The 17,711-nt window shown below is 34.1% G+C and overlaps 1 protein-coding gene across 1 annotated transcript in view; it reads left to right on the top strand.

Annotated features, from left to right (window-relative positions):
• The window catches only part of Tmtc3 (transmembrane O-mannosyltransferase targeting cadherins 3), a 44,799-nt gene that overhangs the window by 11,287 nt on the left and 15,801 nt on the right, over positions 1–17,711 (top strand). The window contains exons 4-9 of the mRNA XM_055627950.1: positions 1,232–1,331; positions 3,536–3,651; positions 4,121–4,293; positions 8,767–9,019; positions 12,609–12,757; positions 16,716–16,836. Of these exons, the coding sequence (XP_055483925.1) occupies positions 1,232–1,331; positions 3,536–3,651; positions 4,121–4,293; positions 8,767–9,019; positions 12,609–12,757; positions 16,716–16,836 (912 nt within the window). The remainder of the gene's footprint in view (positions 1–1,231; positions 1,332–3,535; positions 3,652–4,120; positions 4,294–8,766; positions 9,020–12,608; positions 12,758–16,715; positions 16,837–17,711) is intronic.

The raw sequence follows: 17,711 nt of genomic DNA, 5'->3' as shown, positions 1-17,711 counted from the left end.
CAGTAGGATCTCTTGCTTGATCTACTTGATACCTGAGTTTTGGGTTTATTGAGAAAACCTTTCTCCAAAAGCAATGTAGAGGGGCTGGAAAGATGGTTCATAGTTTAACAGCAGTTGCTGCTTTTGCAGCAAATCCAGGTTCGGTTCTCACCAGCCACATGGCAGTTTAAACCTTCAGTAATTCCAGTTCAGAATATGTAGCACCCTCCTTTGGCCACTTCAAGAACTAGGCATAAACAGTGCAGTTTATACATGTGCACATTTGTACACATAAAATAAAAATAAATCTTTAAAGAAAAGAAACTGCAGAGTAATGGAAGAAGACATCCAACATTGACCTCTGACAGCAGACTTGTGCTCTTGTGCACACATGTGCTGATGAGCTACACAGAGAAAACCTATATATATATATATATATTGATTTCATGTATATTGTGTATAACATCTCTTACTGTCATTATGTTATTATTGAAAACACAAACATAGTTCTTCCTATGAAGATATATATATATATATATATATACACAAACCAATTTTTTCTTGGACACATTGACACTCTAAAAATGCCTTCCATGGGAGAACTAAAAATACTGTATTTAATTGCTTTCTTAAAAGCCTCCTAAGCATAAATGTTTGTATTTTGCAGAATGACTATATCTCTCTTGCTGTTCTGGAATCGTGATATCCAGCCATGTTTTTCCAATTATGTATAAAAGAGATAAATTGCTTCAAGTTCTATATTCTGTTACATTGCTTTATAAGTCAAGCTTTGGGAATTTTGTATTCTTTTAATTAAAATAGCTTTTGAAATATCTTCTTTAGTTTGTAGATCAGCAAATTTATAGCTTCATATTTTTAAAAAATACCCATGTCAAGAAAATAATGTAGGGATACTTAGTTTTATAAAGAAATAATCTAGCTATTATAATTACATAAGATGTTATAATTATATAAAAGTTGGTAATATTGTTATTATCACAGATGAATATGAACATATGAGATAAATATATGAAAGTAATTAATATTGTTGCAAAGTTTAATGACCTGTTCGCAATAATCACTGATAGATTTTCTTTTATGATCGATACCTAAGTTCACCACATGAGGGTGCTAATATGTTAAAAAACAAAATCCACCCCTGAAAAATTTGGGTTTTAGGTTTTAAACTGTTATTATTACCCGTAATATGTTTTCAGACTACAATATAATGACCTGTTCTTTCATTTTCTAGGTAACAGGTGTTGTAGGAAGAGCTGAACTCTTGTCATCTGTCTTTTTTCTAGCTGCATTTTTGTCATATACTAAATCAAAAGGACCAGATAATTCCATAGGTAAATATCTACCTAACTTTCTTTTACTGTAGTTATGAAACTTGGTCAAATAAGTCTATTGTTTTAAGTGTTTCTTAATTAAGATAACACTTGGGGTTTACTTTTATTGTTCTGCTTTAGCATGTAACTGACATCTTAACAATGTCAGTACTTTTTTTAAAAGTTACGTAATGTTTAAAAGTTATATAATCTCACTGCTCAGGAGATTCTGTTGTCTATAATCAAATTTTATATGATCAAATAGCCTTAAATCTAAGTTTCAAAGTCAGTGTTTCATTTATTATCTTCTATACAACAAAATGCAATTACCAGTTCTTCAATGTGTGTGTGTGTGTGTGTATGTGTGTGTGTGCGTGTGTTATAGGCACACACTTGTGACTGTAAAGAAAACCTCTAGTATTGTTCCTCACTTTCTACCCTGAGACTTGTTCACTACTGTAGCTAGGCCAAGAGCTTCTGGGAACTTTGCTGTCTCTCTCCACTTTGCTGTAGTAGCAAAGGGATTGCATCTGTGCAGCCCTGCCTGACGTTAGGTGGATTCCAAGGATTTCCGCTGAGGCCCTCTTGCTGTGCAGCAAGTGCGTTACCCTCTCAGCCATTGCCTAGCCCTTCAGCTGGCTTTGATGAGCAATCGCTAGTGGCCCGTGGTGCTGCTTCGGTAACATTCGAAGCTTGCTAGAATTTAACATTGATTATGTCTCATCATAGTTAAATAGCTATTGTCTACCATATACCTTACTCTAAAATTGATCTTATACATTAGTATACCTTTTTTCCCTCAAGAGTACGGGGGCAGTGGACAGAAAGAAAGGCTTTGTATTTGGTCTTAACCTATACATGGTTAATGTGAAACTCCCAAGTGTTTTCCTGCTTTCTTTTGGTAGTAGCTTCTTAGTGTGGAATACTGAGGTCCTGTTCATATGAATATTTTATATCTCTAATTGAACTAACGGGAACTGGAAATACAGCTTAGCTGGGTAAAGTACTTACTGAGCATTTTCAGGTCCCTGAGTTTGGTCCCCTGCATCGCATAAAACTGAACACAGTGGCATACACCTGCAATCCTAGAATGTGGGAGGTGGAGGCAAGACCAGAAGTTCAAGGTCATCCTGAGTTTGATGGTGTAGTGAGTTGGAGGCCAACATGGCTACATGACATCCTGTCTCAAAAAAAAAAAAAAAAGAAAAGAAAGAAATTAACACATAAAACATTTATAAAGTACAAAATGATAGAGCAATGCATGTATTCATAAAGTAATACAATTAAAGATATCTGTCTTCTCAAATATAACTACTTTGTGGAAAGTTTTCAAAATTCCTTATATATTTTTAAAACATAGTACACAGTTATTATGAATACCTACCCTACTAGATAGGATCACATCCAAACACTTACTGCTGTCTAGCTGTAACATGGTACTTAATCAACCATCCTCCATCCTTTGTTTCCTTCCTCATTCCCAGACTCTCGAGAGACCATCACTATATTCAGAACTTCTAAGAAACCAGCTGTTTTAGATTCCTCATATAACGAAGATGTAACATTTGGCCATGTAGTGATTTCCACTTTCATCTATATTCTTAAAATTTTAAGGTTTAATTTGTATATTTAAATAGTGTTTGATTGTTTATGTAAACATTTTCTTTACACCTCACCAGGTGACACTAGACTTACACAGTTCCTTTGCTGTTGTGAGTGGTGACAGAGTAAACAGGTGAATGTACTATCTCCTGGACATACTGGTTCCATTTCCTGTTAGTCAGGAGTAGAGTTGCTGAGTTAAAATGGTAATCCTGTTACTAAGCTTTAAAGAACTTGTATACCGTTTTCATTACATTCTACTACCAACTCTAGAAGTGATCCCTTTCTTCTATGTTCTTGCTAGTACATACATAATTTCAGATATTTGTCTTCACTTCTGGGTGATTGTTCAATATTTAACATGTTTGGCCCCATTAATTTATCCAAATTTACCTTTATTTTAAAAGTTAGTATTAGCATAGATAGTTTTATCTTCATAAAATTCTGTAGTTTAAATTATGCACCTTGATATTTTGCTTTGACAATATAGTATAAAAATCATAAAATATTAGGTATTGCTCAGCAAGAAATAAGAAAAACATCATTTCAAGAATACTTAAAGTATACTTTTGATACATTATAAAATTGTGTATAGATTTATTTTTTCTATTCTTAAATTGTAGTGTGGACCCCGATTGCATTGACAGTGCTTTTAGTGGCTGTAGCAACATTGTGTAAAGAACAAGGAATAACAGTTGTCGGGATTTGTTGTATATATGAAGTATTTGTGGCCCAGGGGGTAAGGAAAAATGCAAATTTCCATTTCTCTTTTGTCATAGCTAAGATATTTTAATAACCTTATGCTCTACGTAAATGTCATACATGTAGACTTATATAACAGATAAGTCTAAACTCTCTGCTTATATAAAACACTCTGCTTTTTATAATGAAAGCAAAATGTATAGGAAACAAGTGGATATTGTTCTCTCACCCACCAAAAAGTAATAAAAATGTTGTGACACCTTCGTGTTTTAAGGACTAGAATCTTTAGATGGTTTGTGGAAGTTCCAGTGATACCCTTAACAGTCCAGCTCAGTATTTGCCATAGTTATTAAGATTGGCTTCGTTCTTTATCAGTTCCACAAATTGTGCTACATTATTTTACAGTTATTCTTTCTTTCTTTCTAATTGTATGTTTAGAACTACTGCATTACCATAAATGTGTACTGGTATTTGTTACTAACTCTGTTTTTTTTTTTCTCTTTTAGTATACTTTGCCATTATTATGTACAATTGCTGGACAGTTTCTCCGTGGAAAGGGTAGTATTCCCTTTCCAATGCTGCAGACGTTAATAAAACTCATTGTCTTGATGTTCAGTACATTATTACTTGTCGTGATTAGAGTACAAGTTATCCAGTCCCAACTTCCAGTGTTTACAAGGTATGAAAATCTTCCTTTTAGCTTTCTCTGTTCTGTTTTTTACTTAAGATTTTCTTTTTTTTTTTGCCACTTTTTTAAAATTTATTTTTTTTAAATTACTGTTAATTCACTTTGTATCCCAGCTGTAGCTCCCTCCCCCTTTCTCTCCTAATTCTACCCTCTCTCCCTCAGTCATCATGTTTCAGAAGGTCGTTAGTTTATATGTAATTTTTCAACAACTTTGCTGGCATATCAGTACATTTTAAAAGCTACATACATATGCTGATTATAAATAAGCATATGAATTATGTCTAGTACATAAGTTTACAGTTATGCCTGAATCCTCCACAGCAAAGATCAAACTAGGGTCGTCTTCATATTCTCTTGTGTCTGCTTTATCAAGTAATACTGAAAGAGAAATGTTCAAGCCTCTGGCTAGACTTGTAAATCTGTCTGTTTCTTCTTACAGTTCTGGTAGTTTTTAATTCATGTGTTTTTGAAGCTCTGTTATTAAACATTTAAGACTGTTGTGTCATCTTGATGGATTAATCTCTATTGCTGTAAAATGGTCTTTTTAAAATCCCTAGTAATTATTTGCTCAGAAATTAACTGTTTTCTATTAGTAGTATGTCCAGCTATCTTTTTTGGTGTGACATAATATAAATATTTCTCTATTTTATTGTTTACCTACCTCTCTGTCTTAATGAAGAGGGTTTCATCTTTTCTAGATCCTCTAAATTAGGTGTTTTACCCATTCACTTTTAATACAATAATTGGTATATATGATATAAATCTACAGTATTATGATTTTTTCTTTGTCCTACCTATTCTCTATGTCTGTGTTCTAAAGAACCCACCTATGTGCAAGTTGCATATGGTTTTTGGGGTATATATTTTTGCTTGGAATGGTTATCTTTGGAAGAATTTAAAATACATTTTCATATTAAGTTATGGAATTATTTTTAGTGCTTTTTATTCCATTATTATATCAATGTTTTCATATTGTGCCGTATTATTTTTCCATAAAGTATTTTTTGACAGGTTCTAGTCTATCACCAACGAATTTCTTCAGTGTTTATTTCTAAAAATATCTTTATTTTACTTGTGCTTTTGAAAAAATACTTTTTCTAAGTAGAAAATATTATCTCAGCTGCTTTAAAGTTGCTTTATTATCATCAGACATGCAGTGCTTTTATAGGCTGTCTCATAATTTTAAGAATTAATATATTATTTTGGTTTTAGCTATGCTCTGCAGCACAAATGTGCATGAGACATGCCTTTCTTATGTTTCCCATATTTCTGCATGTTTTGTGTTTCGTAGTGTCTGATTGTACATTCTATTGTGTATGGGTTTGTTTTTTTTTTGTTGTTGTTTTTGTTTTGCTGTAAATTTTCTTGTCATGTGTTATACTTATTCTCCAATTTCTGCATGGATCCAAAGCATTAAGAATACTTTGATCTATTCCCACAGATATTCTTGAAGTTTGTTCTGGGTTATATTACTGTTACTTAAAGTTGTGTTCTCTTTTCATTTTTGCCTTTAAATTTTATTTGTGGAACCACAGTGAGCCCTAAAAAAATAATTATTTTGTTTTACAAGACCTTTCTGCCAACTCTATTATAGAACTAAACTATTAAAATTTCTACCCAACTGCCATGAAGCTATCCGCCAGACATAGCTTTTTCTCACTCTTTTGTGGTTAAAATGAAATTTATAATATTCCCCTACAAATTTTAAGAAACTGGGATTATGTGAAATAATTGATGGGAAAATTTTTAAAGAAAAATAAAACCACCAACATAGTGACTTTGTCATCCATAATACTGTTACAAGTTCTAGCTGGAAAAAAACATTATTCAGATTCATAATGCACTATAATCATGAATTAGAAAAAAAATTCAGATCATTATCTAAGATTAAACAATTGTTGTATTTTCCTGTAATCATTCTCTGCATTTTGTTTTAAATTTAATAAATAATTTCACTTTCTCTTTTACATGAATCTGTTCTCACTCAGCTAAATTCATTTATGTTAAAAATAGCTTGAATTACATTTTCCTTCCTCTTAGTTTCAAAGCTTTGTTCTGTTTATCATTATGAAAAATTCTGTGTACATGTGTTATGTGAGTGTGTGTTTGGTGTGTATTACATATAAATGAATTTTTCAGAATAAAAGCTTTTTAAAATATTAATGTAAATTAGATTTTATTATACTACCCTGAGAAATTGATTTTAATATGCTTTTGTTTCTGTAAGCATTAATTTTTAAATCAAGTATTCTAATTAAGCTGTTAATTTTAAAAATGAACAGTGTTTCCTCTAAACAGAAAGAACTTCAAGTTCAGGTCTGCTTTTCTTAGAGTTCAAGCTCTGACTCTAAAGACATGTCACTTTCCATATATAATCAACTGTAAAAGTTCTGAATGATAGTGTGTGTTCAAGCAATATGACTTTTTCTAAACCATTTGATACTTTTCAAAATAAATCAAGTCAAACAGAATAGAGTTTGGTGCTTAATTCACTTATTCATTTTATAACAACTAACTGCATTCTTAAGGACCTTATGTAAATCTAGTCATTTCTTTTAGTATTTCTTTTAGGATTAAAACGAAATATTTAAATATACTCCTTTGTAATATCCTCATTTTTCAATATTTGACTTAATTTGCTGAAAAGTAGACTTAGTAATTAAATCTATAATATATCATAATTTGGAGAAAACTAAATATGAAATGTTAGTATTTACTAAGAGAAAAACGAGGACACAAAATGCCGAGTGTGCTTACATGCTAACTACTTTGCACTAGAAATTTGATTTTCAGTTTTGTTTCAAACTGGAAGAAAGCTCTAAGTGTTGCAGCTTTGTGTATAGTGAAAGAACAAAGACGAAGGTTTACTAGTAGCCATAGTTTATTACCATTTAGCTCTAAACTTTGATTCTTTTTATTTTTATTAATTACAGTTTATTCGCTTTGTATCCCCCCTGTACCTCCCTCCCTCTTCCCCACCCATGTCCCTCTGCCAGTCCACTGATAAAGGAGGTCCTCCTCCCCCCCTTTTTTTAATTAATTACAGTTTATTCACTTTGTATCCCAGCTGTTGCCTCCTTCCCCAGCCCCTCTCAATTCCACCTTCCCTCCTTCATCTCCTCCCATGCCCCTCCTCAAGTCCACTGATAGGGGAGGTCCTCCTCCCCTTCCATCTGATGCTAGCCTATCAGATCTCATCAGGACTGTCGCATTGTCCTCCTCTGTGGCCTGGCAAGGCTGCTCCCCTCTCAAGGGGAGATAGATGATCAAAGAGCCAGCCACTGAGTTCATGTCAGAGGCAGTCCCTCTTTCTGTTACTGGGGACACTGATTCTTAGAGGACTTTGATTCTTTGATAACCTTTGATTCCTATAGGACACTATTGCTAGATATTTTGGAAGCTTCCATACAGGTAAATCTGAATCTCATACAACTTCTCTATGACACTTAATTTGAAGGTCATGATTTAATGAAAGTACTTCTACAGACCATCATAATGTTATATTTATGTCTGGGTCATTGTAATAATTACTGAAAAGAGCTGACCTGTTTTCTCTTCTAGCAGTTCTCCATACCATTTCTTTTACCTAGATATTTCATTATGTTAGGCAGTTTGATTTAGGTTTTTAATTAGGTAGCAAGATTCTGAAGTACCTATATATTTTTTTAATTATTTTTACTATATGTGTGTATGTGCCACATGTGTACAGGTATGAAGAGAGACCAAAAGAACATGTTAGATGCTCTGGACTGGAAGTTACAGGCAGTGGCAGGCTGCCCAGTGAGGGTGCTGACAACCCAACTGAGGTCTCGACACGAGCAGCTAGTGCTCATAACTGCTGAGCCCGGTATATTTATTCTTTGTTTAACAATTTTGCACATAAACTAATTTATTTTTATCTTTAACACATAAAATTTGTATTTAAAAGGTGGGATTTGGTACTGCCGAGCTTGCTCAGTGGGTAAAGGCACTTGCTACCAAAACTGAACCATTGATCAAATCTCAGAAGCCTATGTGATGGAAAGAAAACTGAGTCCCACAAGCTGTCCTCTGACTTGCCCACGTGTGTTAATGTCATGCACATGCTCCTCATTCATTTTCAGCTTCACTTTCTTTTTCCCCTTTAATCCTCCCCCATAATTAAAAACATTTTTATATCAACAACGTTTAAAACTGGAGCTGTTGTACTATGCTCTACATATACTGTTTATGTTTGCTATTTATGTCGTATATAGTACTGTTTATGTAGTGCATAGTAATTGACATACTTAAAAAATTTGGACAGAAGGATCATGAGTTCAAGGATAGCATGAGTGATACAAGCAGTGACCCTGTCTCAAAACCCAGTGGTTGAGATCCACTCTAGTAGGGTGCTGACCTGCTATTCAGTGTTATGGTTGCAGTCCTCAACACTGGGAAAAAACAGAAGTTTTCTTTAAATACCTTTTTGTTGTTGTTATGCAGGTTTGATAATCCAGCTGCTGTAAGCCCAACTCCTACACGACAGCTAACTTTTAACTACCTTCTTCCTGTGAATGCTTGGCTCCTGTTGAATCCTTCAGAGCTTTGCTGTGATTGGACCATGGGAACAATACCACTGATAGAGTCATTTCTAGATATTCGAAATCTTGCCACATTTGCTTTCTTTTGCTTTCTGGGGGCTTTGGGAATATTCAGTCTCCGATACCCTGGTGATTCCTCAAAGACTGTTCTAATGGTAAGAAATCTTAGTTTTTCAATAATGTCACATTGTATTGGTTACATGTGACATCTTTAAATATCCAGTATATGCTTCTAGAGGTATATTTCTTTATTGATCATTCCTAATTTATGAACCTGTGTTATATTATTCTTATATTAACAATTAACTAATAATGTAATTAATTTATAGGTATATTTTAGCATACACATTCAGCTATGTAAAACAGAAGTCAATATTTTTTTCTAATTTGATAAAAACAAATATAAATACATCCCTTTGTCACTGATTTTCTTTACATTTTTTACTTTTTTCTAACTGGGTTACAACATTTGAAAAAATTGATTATATTGTATCCTTGTTTCCCTGGCATTGTGAATGAATAGTGTCATGTGATATGCAGCTAAAAGGACTATAGTTTTTAAGTTTTGTTAACAAGATTTTAATCACACCCTGAGCAGGACTATATCCAGTGACCTCTGATTATTTAAAATCTTTTTTGTGTGTGGTTTGTTTCAGTCTTGTTTGTTGTGTGTTTGTCTTTTGTTTTTTAAAATTTTTTTCTTCAGCCTTTGTGAGAATTCTTTTTTAATTGTTGAAAGTAACATTTTCCTCAGCATTTAATGAATGGTAGAAAGTATTTTAATGTTTTACGAATATATCATTTATGACTAGCACCATCAGATTAACATATCTGTTCAGTATAAAATTATGATTGCAGCTTATTTACCTGATAGCATTTGAAGCACTAGGATGAGATGAATTATAAGTCCTTGTTTCCAGAGTGAGCAGCTTATGAAATTTGCAACAAATGGCTAAGATGTAGAAAAAAATTTTGAAAGAATACAGAGTATAGGATAAAGATCTGTTTTCTTTTGTACTTTAACAGGAGAGTTTGTATCTTTAAAACATCCTGCTTGAGTTCTTGAACAACACTTTGAAGTTCACAAGAAATGCTTAGGCCACACTTAGAATTTCTTTACTCTACTGGTACTAATTGAAACCAGAGGGTAGATAAGGTGCATATAGGGGATGGGAGTGAGGGGTGGAAGTAGGCTTTTGCCAGTTCTCCATAGGCTACTATCTAATACCGTTCAAGTTTCATAGAGGTTAACTTGAGTTTAAGGATGCTGTTGAGTTCTTAGTGTTAATTCTCTTCTAGAAAAGAGTTAATGTAGCTGAATAGTGTAAAAGAAGCTTACGCTCATTTCCTAAAGAACTCCCATATGTAGATACTTCATGGAGAAAAAAAGATCTGGGTAGGAGACAGACTTGACAGACTCAAAAAAAAAAAAAGAGAGTAAATGTTTTAGGAAAGAGTGAGTAGCTGACACTAAAAGGCATTGTTAAAACATAAAAAAAGTGAGATCTCTTTAAAATTGTTGGATTTGATGAAATATCACTGGAGCCTATCAGTAAATGGAGTTAAGCCTATCAGGGAAACCACAAACTCCTGAACAGTCTTAGAAACTGATGTGAAACTAGTGACCCTGCATTTATGACAATATTAATTCTGTCAGCCATCATACTTTTTCAAGGAGTCCATTGTTCCTTAAGTAAATTCACACAAAATAGATAAATGATTGCATATATTTACCTTTGAAGTGTGCTAAAAGGACAGTTGAATAAGGAAAGATAGGATCCAAGTTTGGCAAATTAAAATAGAGATAGATAGATAGATAGATAGATAGATAGATAGATAGATAGATAGATAGATAGATAGATAGATAGATTTATTTTAAAAAATAACAGCAATGAAAGAAACATGGGTTTACATAAGTTATGTGCTGTTTCATATGTGTAAAAAGGAAAGATTATGCCCTTGAATGTAACAGTGTTTTACATATACTGTAAGTCATGCTAATTCTTTTAAAATGTTGAATTTTTTGAGGATGTCAAAAAGCAGGGCAAGAAGTAGTACTCAAGGACAGATTCCATCTTAGATATCTATCAAGATATTTAATATTTATCAACAACATAATGTAAGTAGTAATTAGTCCATATTTTAGTTTATAAGGAAGTGTTCTCAAGATTGAATAGTTTTTATTTCAATAGAATTTAAAATTTATCTTAAGCTGCATGGTCAGAGCCACCAGCCACCAGTCCCAGGGCCCTACAGAGACTGATGAATCAAAGGACCATGCATGGAGAAGACCTAGGCAACCTGCTCAGATGTAGCCCATGGGCAGCTCAGTCTCCTTGTGGGTTCCTTAGTCAGGGGAGAAGGAGCAGTCACTGGCATAAACTTGGTTGCCTGCTCTTTGATCACCTTACTTACTGAGGTGGCCTTACTAGGCCACAGAGAAAGATGATCCAGACAGTCCTGATGAGACCTGATAGGCACTAGGGTCAGATAGTAGGGGAGGAGGACCTCCCCTATCAGAGAACTAGGGGAGGGACATAAAGGGGGAAGAGGGAGGAAAGATGGGACCAGGTGTAAATGAGGGAGAGTGGCTACAGCAGGGATACAAAGTGAATAAACTGTAATAAATAATAATAATAAAGTTAATAAAAATTATCTTAAATTCTTGGCTCTTGGCACTAATAGACCTTTTCTTTTCTTTTTTTTTAATTTTTTTTTTTTAATTTTTTATGTCTGGGTGTTTGGCCACCCTCTATTTCTGTATGCCATGCCTCTGTGCCTGGTGCTTACAGGAGCCAGAACAGGATTCCCTGAGACTGGCGTTACAGACAGTTGTGACGTGATATGAAGGTACTGGGAACTAATATCAGGTCCTCTTGAAGAACAAGTGCTTTTCACTGCTAAACAGTCACTCCAGCCTCTAATGTCCCTCCAAAAAAAAAGACCATACATTAAGAGAAGAAAACTACGGGTTACTCACAGTTACTTAGATGGCCATACATTTATTATTACTTCATTAATTAGGATTTCAAAGTCATTAATCATAAAAGACAGAGCTGATGGTCTTTAGCTGACTGGTCATTTTCCTTCCTTAATTTAGTCACTAATCTATAATGGATTTGAATGAGTACTATTAATTACTTAAAATAAAATTTCTTTTGACAGTTAAATTATTATTTTTTGAATGAGCCTCAAATTTCAGGCTATCCATATTTAAATAACTTTACATCTCGCTGATGGTTTGTTAATCGTGCATCTCTAGGAAGTGAGAAGGAAAAATACCCTTACTGGTTCATGTTTTGTTTTTATAAAAACTATTGAAATTTCCAACACATAAATGATGTGATACATATTCATGTCTATTTCATTAATGAAGTATAATAAGAAGAGACAGTCTTTTCTCCAAAAGAATATTGCTAAAAGTTGCATTCCTCACAGAAAGTTAAGTAATGCTAATTATGTTTTTCATGTCTTCAATGGGATTTAATTTTAAATAATGATTCATAAAGTCTATTGGCAATCTAACAAAGTATATTTTAGAACTAAAAAAACAAAAACTTCTTACCCTGTTTGTGTTCATCCTGATGTTTATTACTGCCCCTGTGTTTCCTTTATGTTCATTCTTTATGATAGTATCTAAAATATTCTGCAGTCATGTTTACTCAAAGTAAATTATAAAAGCTTGGGTTGTTTGTCACCTATGTGTTTCTTTAATTTAATGTGCTATCTTCATTTTCATTCTAGGCACTCTGTTTAATGGCATTGCCATTTATTCCTGCATCAAACCTTTTCTTTCCTGTTGGATTTGTTGTTGCCGAGAGAGTGCTGTATGTTCCTAGCATGGGGTTCTGCATTTTAGTAGCCCATGGATGGCAAAAAATTTCAAACAAAAGGTGAATAAATGCTAGTTTTGTTTATGGTTATTAAATTTATAGTTAAATACATTAAAATTTAAAGTGTTAGCATTTCAGTCTCTGTGTAGTTTAGTTTTATAAGCCATACTCTTAGTCTTCTCATCTGTATAACTGGTCGAGTTGGAAAAGCTTTTTACTGCCTACTCGTTGTGTGTTCTCTCTATCTAATTTATGTTACAACCCAATACAACAAACTTAGTCATACTCAGGTAAAAACAGTGCTGATGTTATTAAAATAAGCACAGATGACCATTTCCATATGCAGTGACTAAGATATAGTCATCCTATTACAATGAGGCATACTGAGTTCTGAGCATAAATAAAATGCGCTTAGCAAACATTCATAATTACCTTATCACCATCTTCATTATAAAATAATACAAGGTCCTTTTTGCTTTAACAGTTAAGGAGCAATATGTTTAGAAACTGTCATAATCATAGGAGCTATGTACATTTACTATATCAATATAATTGTCAAGCAAATTTGTAATAGTCAAATAATATAATACTAAATTTCAATTTACATTTGACTTTTTTTTTTACAGCTGACTTCTTTGTGCATCACTCATAACATCTCTTAACAAGTTGTCTCCTCTTACATTAAGTCAATGCTTTATTTGAAAACTATTTCCATAATTTCTATAAACATCTCCCACCGAATTATGTCATATAAATTCTATCTCAGAATCTTCTTACTATATCCACTCTTTGAATATTCCCATTTTTTCTACATTTTATTCTGGCTTCTTTTGACACACATGTACTAACCAGATTATCTTATTTACTTTCACAGTTTTCATCAACATCTACAAAACTTTCTTTTAATTTCTACCCATGTATTTAGTTTTGATCACCACCAATTTTTAGACCCTACTATGTGCCAAAGATTATTTATGATAGACATTTAGAATTATTTTCCCATGTAATCGTAACACACATAGCCTCCTTTGCAGATGTGAAACAGGAAGCTCATACAAGCTACCTAGTTGCCCAAGATCACACAGATAGTAAACAGAAATGCTGATTACAATTCACATCCAATTCTGCCACAGAGATATTATCTGATCCATATATCCTGTTGTACATAGGTGGGTCTGTCAAATAAGATCTTGAACCATGTTAGAGATACAAAACACAGAACATTAACACTGAAATAATAGATTATTGACATAGTCATCCTGCTATAAGTGAAGTAGATGTCAACAGTTGTGTGATTTGAAGTGATCTGAAGTTGTGTGATTTGCATCAGTTTTACAAGTTTTTCTCTTTTTTTTTTAATAACAATTCGGACATTGAATAATCAGTAAAATGATTCAAAGAGTAGGAGAGCCTATGGTATAATTTGTAAGCAAAAACATTTTTAAGGTCTTATAATGTGTAAATGATGACACAAGGACACTACAAAAATTGACAGTTCAAACTATTTATCAAATTTTTAGATCACTGATTATTAAATTCAGCTTTAGAAATAGTGGTTAATGCATTAGAATATGGAGTTAACTTTCTGTATCTTTGAGTTCATGAATACAGGGCTACAAATCAAATATATTAGAAAAAATGCATTTGTAATGAAATATGTAGACTTTTTAACATATCATTGTCCCTTAACAATAAAGTCTTACATCTTGCATAGTTGTTATGGATTGCTAAATAAAATATCTGGGGGAATTGTATAGGTTCTATACAAATGTTTCCATTCTTTTTTTTTTTCATTTTTTTAAAAATGTATTTATATTTTTATAAATTACAGTATGTAGACATCCAGCTAGACCAGCACCTTTTGTTGAAGATGCTGTCTTTTTTTTTCATTGTATGGTTTTGGCTTCTCAGAAATCAAGTTTCCATAGGTGTGTGGGTTCATTTCTGGGTCTTCTACTTGATTCCATTGATCCACCATTCTGTTTCTGTTCTATTACCATGCAGTTTTTATTACTATTGCTTCATAGTACAACCTGAGATCAGGGATGATCTTTTGTTGTGCAGGATTGTTTTAGCAGTTCTGGGATTTTTGGTTTTTTGTATGAAATTGAGAATTGTTCTTTCAAGGTCTGTAAAAAATTGTGTTGGTATTTTGATGGGAGTTGCATTGAATCTGTAGATTGCTTTTGGCAGGATGCCCATTTTCACAGTGTTAATCCTATGATCCATGAGCATGGGAGATCTTTCCATCTTCTGATATCTTCTTCACTTTCTTTCTTCAGAGACTTGGAAGTTTTTTTCAAACAGGTCTTTCACATGCTTGGTTAGAGTCACACCAAGGTACTTTATGTTATTAGTGGCTATTGTGAAGAGTGTTATTTCCCTAATTTCTCTCTTAGCCGTTTTGTCTTTGGTATACAGGAGGGCTACTGATTTTTTTAGTTACTTTTGTATCCAGCCACTTTGGTGAAGGTGTTTATCAGCAGAAGGAGTTCTCTGGTTGAATTTTGGGGGTAATTGTGTACTATCATATCATCTGCAAATAGTGATACTTTGACTTCTTCTGATTTGTATCCCCCTTGATCTCCTTTACTTGTCTTATTGCTCTAGCTAGGACTTCAGATGTTTACATTCTTAGATGAGGGTCTTAAGCAGCTTCAGACTTTTCTGTCCTATGGGAATTGTGAAATACAGTTACAAAACCCAAAGAACGAATAAAATATAAGTGAAGTCTCAATTGGTAGTTCATCTTCATGTTATTTAATATTGGGGTCTTCTCTAAACATGTGAAATCATTAAAATGAATTAAAAAAAATGATAATTTGGAACTAGTTAAGATTTTTGTTACCTCTTCTAAGCTAAAATGCTTTTGGTGATGATAGTATATTGTTTTATATTAATTACAGTTTATTTACTTTATATCCCATCTGTAGCCCCTTTCCTCATTCCCTCCCAATCCCACCCTCTTTCCCTCATCTCCTCCCTGCCCCTCTCTAAGTCCACTGGTAGGGGAGGAGAACCTCCTTGCATCTGACCCTAGCTTATAAGTTCTTACTAGGACTGGCTGCAATGTCCTCTTCTGTGGCCTAGCTAGGCTGCTTCTCCCACACGGGGTTGGGAGGTCAAAGAGCTAACCACAGATACAGTCTTTCAGAGGCCCTCTATGGTAGGCTCCTGTCCTGCTTCTCGTTTTCTCCTACTTCCACTCTCCATCCCATTTGTCTTTTATAAGTAAGGATTGATCATCTTACCCCGGGTCCTCCTTCTTGTTTAGCTTCTTTAGGTGTACAGATTTTAGTATGTTTATCCTATCTTATAGGTCTAGTATCCACTTAAAAATGAGTATATACCATGTGTATCTTTCTGCTTCTGGGATAGCTCACTCAGGATGATCTTTTCTAGGTCCCACCATTTGCCTGCAAATGTCATGATTTCCTTGTTTTTAATTGCTGAATAGTATTCCACTGTATAAAAGTACCACAATTTCTGTATCCATTCCTCCATTGAGGGTCATCTGGATTGTTTCCAAGTTCTGGCTATTACAATAAAGCTGCTACAAACATGGTTGAGCAAATGTCCTTGTTGTGTACTTGAGCACCTTTTGGATATATGCCTAGGAGTTGGTATGGCTGGATCTTGAGGAAGCACTATTCCTAATTGTCTGAGAAAGTGCCAGATTGATTTCCAAAGTTTACATTACCACCAGCAATGGAGGAGGGTTCCTCTTTCTCCACAACCTCTCCAGCATGTGTTGTCACTTGAGTTTTTGATCTTAGCCATTCTGATGGGTGTAAGGTGAAATCTCATGGTCATTTTGATTTGCATCTTCCTGATGGCCAAGGACATTGAACATTTCTTTAAGTGTTTCTCTGCCATTGTACATTCCTCTACAGTGAATTCTCTCTTTAGCTCCATACCCCATTTTTTAATTGGATTGTTTGATTTGTTGCTTTTTAACTACTTTAGTTCTTTATATATTCTGGATATTTTTAAATCTTTATTTTTATTTTTTCAACAGTGTACTGAAAAAGCTCTCTTGGGTTTGTCTCTCCATGGTGATACTGACCCATGCCTTGAAAACACTCCATAGAAATTGGGACTGGGAGTCTGAATATACATTGTTTATGTCGGCCTTAAAGGTAAAGTATTACTATTCAAAAGACAGGAATATGTGTTATTGCAAAACTGTTATTATTGCACCTTTAGGGAGACATTTAGCTCCATTTTAGTCAAGAAACAGTACATTGTTTTTATATAGTACATAACATAACCAAACTTCATAAGTACTACTTGATTATATGTCCAAAAGATATATAAATAGTTTTGTATTATACTAAATGTACTTGAAAATCATATGGATAAATACTTAAGTATAAAACTGTATCTTCTAAGAAGAAAACAGAAAACAACCTAGGAACCTGCAACAGAGGGCCTCTGAAAGCCAGAAGAAGAAAACAGGAAACAACCTAGGAACCTGCCACAGAGGGCCTCTGAAAGTCTCTGTCCTGCAGACTATCAAAGCAGATGCTGAGCCTGATGGCCAACTGTCGGGCAGGGCAGAGTGAATGGAATTTTATGTAAGAAGTGGGAAATAGCAAAAGCTAGAGAGGACAGGAACTCCACAAAGAGAGCAACAGAATAAGAAAATTTGAACACAGGGAACTTGGCAGAGACTCATACTCCAACCAAGGACTATTCATAGATGTAGCCTATGGCAGTTCAGTGTCCAAGTGGGTTACATAGCAATGGGAAGAGGGACTGCCTCTGACATAATCTGATTGGCCTGCTCTTTGATTACCTCCCCCTGAGGGGGGAGCAGCCTTACCAGGCCACAGAAGATGACAATGCAGCCGCTTCTGATGAGAACTGATAGACTAAGATCAGAAAGAAGGAGAGGAAGACCTCCCCTATCAGTGGACTTCGGGAGGGGCATGCATGCAGAAAGGGGAGGAAGGGTGGGATTGGGAGGGGAGGAGGGAGGGGCTTATGGGGGGCTACAAAAAGAATAAAGTGT

Source organism: Psammomys obesus, unplaced genomic scaffold, assembly GCF_907164565.1.
Source record: "Psammomys obesus unplaced genomic scaffold, mPsaObe1.curated_primary_1811, whole genome shotgun sequence".
Classification (NCBI taxonomy): Eukaryota; Metazoa; Chordata; class Mammalia; order Rodentia; family Muridae; genus Psammomys; species Psammomys obesus.
The sequence above is the reverse complement of the archived record's forward strand: the minus strand, read 5'-3'. Positions and strand labels throughout refer to the sequence as shown.